Here is a 10,384-nt window from a genome sequence, read left to right as displayed (position 1 = left end):
CATTTTATAATCACAAAAAGATGGACTTATGTTAAAGGTAACCGTGGTTTTCTGATTATATTGTTTCAAAGAATAATATTTCTGTCATTGAATGCATTATAAACGTGTGCAGTTTCATTATATGTAATTAGAAATGGAGCTATTTTTGTTTATGTGGTGTTATTGCATAATCAATTAATGCGTGTCCATATGGACACGCGTGCCACTTAACACTACAAATTTTAATTATGATTTGTTATCACTATATTTTTTATAAAATATATTATTCTAATTTTGTCAAATTATTTAGTTTCTGGGATATGTCCAAGATTAAAGAAAGAGAAATGCTGGTAAACAATGCATTGGATGCACTTTATGAAGCTAGTGATGATGATAATGTCAACGAATATAATATTATTATTTATCTCACCACCGACCAAATCCTGTGGTTTTAACAGATGAGGATGGTGGTGGAACAATCGATAATTTAAATCATAGACGATTATAAGCAGATACACAAGTGAAATCTAGGAATGCAAGAACATAGATAGACCAATATGACATTTTATACTGCAACTGGAGATTCTACACGCAATTACACCTAGCTGGACAAAATATCAATTTTACGGGAAAAATGTGGAAAATAAGAACGCTGATGGATCTTGGTAGCATGGATATTCAAAACTATGTACATCAAAATCAATGGTTCTAGCAGATATATAATTTATTGGGTTAAATTATTTTATTCAAAAAAATAGAAAAAATCGACGCTGTGACCGATTTTTTGAAAGAAAAAGAAACATTTGAAGAAAATGCAATATTAGCTTGTGTGTAATGTGTATTGAAAACTATCATAATAATTCTACTAATAAACCATAGAATCAAAAAAAATATGATAACATAAGTGTCACGCGTGTCCATATGGACACGGCTATTATCTCAAAACTTAAAAATGATATGAAAATTTTATTTTCACTATTCATTCTCTGTTATATTACAGATACATAAAAAATGTAAATAAACAATTTTTAAAACAAATAAAAATTCATGTCACACCATCAACAAAATTGATGTGTCCATGTGAACACCTGTGCCACTAATGAGTTAAAGATTTGGTCCGGAAACAGTTCTCACTTAAAATGACTCGATTTGCACTTCAATTTTCTCTACAGTTTCAGTGTTATGTCCATCTTTGCACCCATTTTCTGATGAGTTGCCGTTGTCTTCTTATGAAGGATTTGCAACAGATATTAAAGAGTTCGAAGTGATAATTACACGACTGTCCTTTTCGCTTGGACAACACGGGCTAGATGCTAAGGAAGGAACAAGTTGACATTTTTCAATAGGTAAATTATTAGGTGCAATGATTGCTGGTTCTCTTCGTAATGTCAACATGTTTTTTTTCTATACGACTATTTAGTTGCACGGTGTGCCAACCAAAATCGTCGGAGCATATGGAGGTCCCAGGTTCCACATTTAATTTTTTATTGCGTACCTTTTTCATTGGATTTTGGGATCGATTTTCTTTTAAATAGTCTAATAGACCTGTATCAACTCCAAAAGAAGTTCATTCCGTGTGAGTCAGCAGTTTTTTCAAAACCTTTTCAGGGCAAATTCCAGTACTGGAAAAAGCACTGATAATATTTTCCCTTTTTTGAGAAACTTCTATCAACTCCTTTAATAAATCAGGGAAGTGAGATTTGTTCATTGAACTTTCCGATGGATTTTTGGTTTTATATTCCAGTAATATTCTTCGCCACTGTTTCTTCATCGGTCCAAAAAACAGACGTCAAGTGGTTGAGTGATGTGTGTCGAATTTGGCGGAAGGAAAACAAATCTGATTTCGTTATGTTCGCATGCATCAATTATGTGCGTATTGACGTGAGATGCGAGATTATCGCCGATCAATAGATTGGGACCAGATTTTTTTCTCTCCCAAGGAAGAACTATTGATCTAAACCAATCCTCAAATATGGCAGTATCGAACCACCCTGATTTCGTTCGATTAAATCTTGCACCTTTAGGCCCGTTGATACACCACTGACCCCACAGACATTCCGCCTTATACACAACATAATATGTGGGTAATGATACGCCATCTGCAGAAATAGCGAACATTGCCGATATTGAACCTTTCGTGTAGTTTAGCACTCTCTCTGGGTATTTAATCCCGCGCCTGAATAAACATTTCGATGCACCTGGATTATCGGTGAGATTCGTCTCATCATAATTTAATATGTTTTCAGGTGGGATTTTATCTAAAGACACTTTCAAATTATCAAAATAAATTGACATTTCACTGCATGTCTTCTCAGCATGCGACCGTTTAATATTTTGCGTGGCTCACGTTGTTAATGTATCCCTGTGTCGTTTAATAAAATTGTGTGCCCACTTTATCCCTGGAATCTTTCCTTGGAACAAAGATTCGCGGCCATTCCCAAGAAGATATCTATGAACGATGAGTCTCAAATCTAAAACGGTTAAAGGACTGCCAAAATCTCCAGCAGCCACAAGCACTTTCACTATTTTGGATTCTTCCTCTGCCGTCAGACGCGTAGGGCACCCAACATTTCTGGATTGCTTTCCATTCAGCTTATCCAGTAATAGGCGGCCACAGACGGACAGTTTTCGAAGAGGTTGAACATGCCAGTTAATACGTAATGGCGGCCATACAGTTATCTTTGGTAGATAATCTGCTGCGCCCATAGACGGACACTTTTCGACCTGTCAGATGTGTGCCAGGTTCAAACTGCCAGCGACCCCCCACTCCCGTGTTTTTGTAAAACTGTTGGAATTTCAACTAGCCGAAAGTTCTCGAGTGACATTAGATGTTGGTAACGTAGTAGAATATACCGCGCGATACAACTACGGCTGGTGTTGCTTGTTATAAAATATAAATTCATTTATTATTAAAAATATAATAATATTATGTACGCGGAGATCGCAAATATTATATTTTATTTATTTTTACGAGAAAAAAACAAAGTTATAGTTATATATGTAAACATATTATTTTATACAATATAATATAAATGTTAAAATTTTAGAGAGCATTATAAATATTAAGTTATTGTGAAAATATAGACTTATAACTCAGTACTCAAATTTTATTTATTGTATGTAGTGAATATTACAAATTATTAATTTAAGACGTTCACAACATAAATTAATATACCTAATTGTGAATGACAATGTCGCTAAATCTAAATAAAATTTAAGTATATATTTTAATAATACCATAGTACTTAATTAATTATTATACTGATGATTGATGTAAATATAATTTTGTGGCATGTTTAAATTTATTGTATATAAAATCAATACCTTTATAAATATTACCGTTTTCTTACTAAATTAATACTGTCCATTAAAGGGAATCATTTATTCAAAAGAAAAGATTATATTTTATATTTACACGAATGTGTATAATATTGTTTCGGTGAATCGATAAAATACACAATCCACTAGCGAAATCATGATTTATTTTACCAACGTCATTGGTGTGTATTTTATGTCAATTTGTTTCTAATAAAAACAATTATAACCATAATAAATTCAAAGTAAAATTATTCGTGCATCAATATCGTTCAAGTATACTCTACCTAAAACTAATTTAAACAATACCCCTGTGTAATATCTCCGCGAACATAACCTCCATAGTTTTTGACACTTGCTCTGCCACAGACAATAACTGTACGTATATGGGCACGTCTGTTGACAGTTCGACAGATTTAAATGGGATAGTTAAACTGATCTGTGGTGTGGCCACTAATGCCGGCCACAGACGGACAGTTCTCGTAACAGGTGCCAGTTAATAACCATACAGTTATCTTTGCTAGATAATCTGCTGCGCCCATAGACGGACACTTTTCGACCTTTCAGATGTGTGCCATGTTCAAACTGCCAGCGACCCCCCACTCCCGTGTTTTTATAAAACTGTTGGAATTTCAACTAGCCGAAAGTTCTCGAGTGACATTAGATGTCGGTAACGTAAAGTAGAATATACCGCGCGATACAACTACGGCTGGTGTTGCTTGTTATAAAATACAAATTCATTTATTATTAAAAATATAATAATATTATGTACGCGGAGATCGCAAATATTAAATTTTATTTATTTTTACGAGAGTAAAACAAAGTAATAGTTATTTATGTAAACATATTATTTTATACAATATAATATAAATGTTAAAATTTTAGAGAGCATTATAAATATTAAGTTATTGTGAAAATATAGACTAATTTTATTTATTGTATGTAGTGAATATTACAAATTATTAATTTAAGACGTTCACAACATAAATTAATATACCTAATTGTGAATGACAATGTCGCTAAATCTAAATAAAATTTAAGTATATATTTTAATAATATCATAGTAATTAATTATTATACTGATGATTGATGTAAATATAATTTTGTGGCTTATTGTATATAAAATCAATACCTTTATAAATATTACCGTTTTCTTACTTAATTAATACTGTCCATTAAAGGGAATAATTTATTCAAAAGAAAAGATTATATTTTATATTTACACGAATGTGTATAATATTGTTTCGGTGAATCGATAAAATACACAATCCACTAGCGAAATCATGATTTATTTTACCAACGTCATAGGTGTGTATTTTATGTCAATTTGTTTCTAATAAAAACAATTATAACCATAATAAATTCAAAGATTATTCGTGTATCATCGTTCAAGTATACCCTACCTAAAACTAATTTAAACAATACCCCTGTGTATTATCTCCGCGAACATAACCTCCATAGTTTTTGACACTTGCTCTGCCACAGACAATAACTGTACGTATATGGGCACGTCTGTTGACAGTTCGACAGATTTAAATGGGGTAGTTAAACTGATCTGTGGTGTGTCCACTAACGTACAGTTATTGAACAGTTATTGTCTGTGCCATGTTCAAACTGCTACGAAAACTGACCGTCTATGGCCGCCTTAACGTACAGTTATTGAACAGTTATTGTCTGTGCCATGTTCAACCTGTTACGAGAACTGTCCGTCTGTGGCCGCCTAATGTCCTCCTGGGTATACCGAATTGTTTTTCCGCTTCATACGAAGTATTTTTTTCTCTCTGATATTTTCTAAAGCATTTTCCAACATTTCCTTGCTGTGTTGGGTGGTATAATTCCTCTTCTTTTTGAAAAGGGGTTTTTTGATTTGTTTTTTGTTTTCCATTTTGCGACAAATACCTAAAACAATTGAGAAAAATATATTATAAAATGCAGGAATCATCAATACGATAAATATTTCGAGAAAAGCATTTTTTTGTGATAACCCTAACGTCAGACGAATACCCTGTTCATGCAATATTTTCGAATGCGATTTTACGCCAGATGGCGTGCAAAACGTATAATTCCATTTATGGAAATTTTGTACATAAGCATCTCGTCGAACCCGAACACCTAATGCCAGCGCTCCATTGGCGAGCCAAAAGTCCGACGACAATAAGTCTTTAGATTTTTCTACGTTCTACTACTGGCCAACAGACGTTCAACGAAACGAGTATATAATTAATTTGACGAGTAAAACAGTCGACTTTGACAGCATAGATAATATACGTATATCTGACAGTTAAATCGTGATGGCGTTAAATGATACCGACGTTTTATGTTTTTTGGGTTATTGGGTGGCAGATAATGTAATAACGAAGCAAAGGGTACACAAATACTGGGTGAAACATTGGATAAGGAAACGAACGACATTATCCCACACAAATTTAATACGAGAATTGCGTTTGCAACCGAGCGATTTCCGCAATTATTTGCGAATGTCGGAGGATGTATACACAGAACTGTATAATTTGGTCTCCCCATTTATTAAAAAAAAAAATACTATGATGAGGGAAGCTATTTCTCCTCATGATAGATTATGTGCAACCCTGCGATTTTTGGCTGCCGGCGGAACATTCACTGACTTGCATTATAGAACTGCGATTGGAAGACAAACTCTGGGCAAGATAATTCCCGAAACTTGCCAAGTCATCATTGACGTTTTGAAAGGAGAATATTTCAAGGTGTGTATTATATTATACGTCATCTAATAAAGTTGGGCAAATTTACAAATATATCATTAACAAGTAGACATTGGTTGGTCTTATAAAGTGAACGTTTAGTGGATTGTTTTACCTATATAAATCATAGACGGCAACATCATAAGAATGGCAGACAAGATGCATTTGAGATAGGTATATATATAGTCACAAATAAGGCCATCGTTGACATGCTAAATATTCAATAGACCATTAGAATGCTGTACCTAGCCAGGACTCTCCATATAGGCTGTAAGCAAGCTGCTTAATTATTCCTGTTGAATGTATTGTAATACTAGTCATATTCTTCGAAAAGCAAGCATGGAATTTGATTTCTAAATGAGGCCACATAATAATATAGGTTTGCTAACATAGCTCAAATACTTACCATTTGTTGTATCGCTTAAGCTAAGGTTTATAGGCATAAAAACAAACAAAAAAACAAATATTTTTACAAGATATTTATTCATACAAAAAACATTAATTTATTATACCGGCTTTTGTACATTTTTGCTTAATATACGATAAACTGGTTGAGTATGAACAGTAGTTGCTGGCATTATTTTGTCACTTTGTCCCATAAAGGCAACTTCATGCATCAGCTTCTCGGCCAGCAATCTTTGTCCCTGTGACATCGATCGTAGTTTCATGGCCATCATTTTGCCAAAAACATCAAATTCATCTTCAGTCTTGCTTAGTTTGTCGGTGATTAATTCTAACACTTTGTTGGCGCTATCATTCGATTTTTTTCGTTTGAACGATGGGGGTTCTGGTGCTCTATTGAGATTCGACCTTGGAGTAGTCGACAACGTGGATGTTGAAGGCGAATATTCTATCTGTAAATAAAATGTTGATTATTTTTTGTTGCAGTTCCCTGATACGCACGAAGAAATGGAGACGATTGCAGAAGAATTTAATAGTAAATGGCAATTTCCAAATTGCCTGGGCGCAGTTGATGGGAAACACATTGCAATCGTGCCACCTGCAGGCGCCGGCTCCCACTTTTATAATTACAAACATTTCCACAGCATTGTTTTGATGGCGATTGCAAATGCTAATTATGAATTTATTAATGTTGATGTTGGAACAAATGGACGTATTTCTGATGGAGGCGTACTGAGAAAATCTGATTTTTTCAAACGTTTAGACGAAGGCAGATTAAAAATACCTGCACCAAAAAAACCTACTGCTAATTCTGATGCACTGCCATTTGTTTATATTGGCGATGAAGCCTTTGCATTACGTAACGATTTCATAAAGCCGTATTCACAAAGGCAATTAAATCACAGTAAAAGAATATATAATTATCGGACATGCAGAGCCAGGCGAATTATAGAAAATGTTTTTGGCATTTTAGCTGCTAGATTCCGCATTTTTCAAGCTCCAATAAACATGAAAATTGAAAATATCAATACAACAGCTTAGCAATAGCTTGCTGTGTGCTGCACAACTTTTATTCGTCGCAAATCAACACATACTTATACTCCTTCTCATGACCTTGATAGGGAAAATCCTGAGACAGGTTTAATAGAGCTCGGACTGAGGTCACAGGACACCTTAGCGCCTTTGGAAGCAACGACTAATCGGAACTCGACTGCCAATGCTAAGAAAGCGCGAGGAGATTTCGAAAAATATTTTAATACTACCGGGGCTGTCACATGGCAAGAAAGTATGATAAGCAATAGATAAATTAAACCAATGTAACAATTTAGTTAAAATGTTTTACCTCAATACAATCTTCGTTGTTTAACGAGTTGGAGTAACTCTCATCAGGAGACATGTTTTCCAAATCGTCCACCATGCTGGATATTGAGCTCGATTCTGTAAAACAAAATGTAAATTGTTAAAATACAACATAATACTCAAACTTGTTTTTTATTATCTCTCCCCTAAGTACCCATTCCTTCATACGGTTAATATTGATATTGGTATAATTGGTGTAATCCAGTATATCGGGTATTTTCAAAATGTGTTTTCCGCTGTATTCCTCATAACCAAACTGTACCATTAATTTTGATTGATGATTGACGATTTATTGATTGTCTCTGAAGGAACCTAACTCGAGCGATTTTTGATTTTATGATCATTTCTTTTCTTCTTCTTTCGACCATGTCCGATCATAATATGGACCTCCACGGAGTGGAGGTTTGTATTGACAGATTTTGTTTTTACGAGAAATGGATGTCAGCCACTTGCTCAACATATTAGGTCCATACTCTGACTCATACACAAATTGAAATTCAATGTGTACTTGTCAGACCCAGGATTTGAACCTGGGACCCGACCACGACTCAATAAGCCGCGCTTCCACCGCCATGATCGTACCTATATATTATTATTTCTTACCTACCTCAGCAAAGAATAAATAATTTTATTGTGACTAGAAATGATTCATAGCTGTATGTTTTAATTGCTTAATAGTAGCTAATCTAATGCGATGTCACTTTCAGAGATACGACAATGTCATAGTCTGCACGTGTATAATAAATAGCTTTAAAGCATTCCCTCGTACCTATATATTATTATTATTTATTACCTACCTCGGCAAAGAATAAGAAATTTTATTGTGACTAGAAATGATTCATAGCTGTATGTTTTAATTGCTTAATAGTAGCTAATCTAATGCGATGTCACTTTCAGAGCTAGGTACGACAATTTCATAATCTGCACGTGTATAATAAATAGCTTTAAAGCATTCCTACGTACCTTCCATTTGGTCGTTCAAGAACTCCAAATTTTTATAGTACCACAGTTTGGGTAGATAAACTGCGTCTGTGCCGGCTCCGCTTCGATATGATGTCCTTACTTTATTTCTCTCCTTTCTGTAACCCGACCTCAATGTCTGTATTTTCTTTTTAACATCGTCGACCCTTGCCTGCGGCTCCACCTTGATTAAAATCTCCAAAAGTTCCGCATACGCCAAGGACTTGGCATCACGATTCTTGTATAGTGGGCTGGTCGTCTTCCACAACGATGGGTTGTCTTTAAAACAACTAATAAAATCTTCCAAGAAACTTTTCGAATGCACTCGTAGATCTACCATTGTTGTTATCGATGTGAGATGTCCGAACACTTTGAATGACAGTAAAATAATGATGGCGCTGTCGTCCGTCGGCATAGATATAAATAATGTGACGGTAAAGCGTGGTGAACGTACGAATTTCAGCGGCTCGGCGAGTAAAATATCAAACATGTTTGAAATCCAACGAGCCTGGTCTGCGGATTAAAAAGTCCGCAGACCTGGGGTGCTCCACGCGAAAAAAAAGTCCGAAGACTGTAAATCGTCTGACTTGCGTGCCAATGGAGCGCCGGCATAATGCCCCTCTACCATAAGTTTAGCGAACCGATTGCTAAATTCGGCAGAGTCATTTTTGACAGATCGCAACTGATAGCCCGCGTTTGTTGATAATTGTCATAGGTACTTGTTTTCTTCCGTATTTCATTATGATTCAGTGAATTATTTTGATTATTGTCTAATGGTATTATCTATTTTACAATTGAACCTATAATTGGTGCTTCATTTTATTCAATCATGAATGCTTTATTTATACGTACTTAACTTTGCTTTCGTATATAAAACTAATCTACAATGCCCCAAATTTCGTAAAAGCGGCGACGCTTTCAAATTTAAGAGTCTCGTTGGTAAATACACATCAAACGCAGATTCATGAAAATCAAATAAATATAAGTAATATAATATTTTGAACAACTCAATTCCCATGATTATGCTGGAATCGATTTATGAATAATGATTATATGGTAGGTAGGTATACTATCACGATAACCATTTACTTTTATTTGTTTATATTGTAATGATTATATTTATTCAATAACGTTTATTCGGCATTCGGATTATCCGGCCATAATGTAGTATTAATCGAAAAATAAAAGAAATAATATGAAAGTAAATGTAATAGCGAGTTCAAAATATATAGACCACTAGGTATATCTAGCGACAAAATGTAAAAAAATATCATTTATTTGACAGTTAAGTGCCCATAGACATCAAAAACTGACCATAGAGAAAAAATATTTTTCTGTTTTAATATAAGGAATACTTGTTTCAAATAGACGCGCATGTACAGACACCGTTATTTGAATGGAGCATAATGGAACACGGCGGCACCCGTATATACAAATCCGCAGACAAGTGGGTGAACACTCGACAAGTTTTATTACGGCAATAAATGGTTCCGGCGTAAGGTGAGACCGTAATAAACGATTCGGTTCGGCTTATTTCCATGGATACCCTAGAAGTATAGGAACAAGTAGTTCACAAAACATAGCCTGTCATTCCATACTCAAATAATTGATGTTTTATTATAAATATAGGAAATCGCACATTACATTTG

The 10,384-nt window shown here is 34.5% G+C and overlaps 1 protein-coding gene across 1 annotated transcript; it reads right to left on the bottom strand.

Annotated features, from left to right (window-relative positions):
• Nucleotides 1-6,485: 6,485 nt before the first annotated feature.
• On the bottom strand, nucleotides 6,486-9,128 carry LOC147079509 (uncharacterized). The gene is made up of 3 exons (XM_085941684.1): nucleotides 8,739-9,128; nucleotides 7,759-7,853; nucleotides 6,486-6,868 (listed from the first exon to the last, which is right to left on the bottom strand). Exons 1-3 carry the CDS (start codon nucleotides 9,073-9,075, stop codon nucleotides 6,521-6,523), a joined length of 780 nt encoding a protein of 259 aa, XP_085797810.1. The 5' UTR covers nucleotides 9,076-9,128; the 3' UTR covers nucleotides 6,486-6,520.
• Between the last annotated feature and the right edge of the window lie 1,256 nt (nucleotides 9,129-10,384).

Source organism: Rhyacophila brunnea, unplaced genomic scaffold (genome assembly GCF_057557595.1).
Source record: "Rhyacophila brunnea isolate RB1 unplaced genomic scaffold, BYU_Rbru_1.0 scaffold_1, whole genome shotgun sequence".
NCBI lineage: Eukaryota > Metazoa > Arthropoda > Insecta > Trichoptera > Rhyacophilidae > Rhyacophila > Rhyacophila brunnea.
Note: the sequence above shows the minus strand (reverse complement) of the source record. Positions and strands in the feature narration are given on the sequence as shown.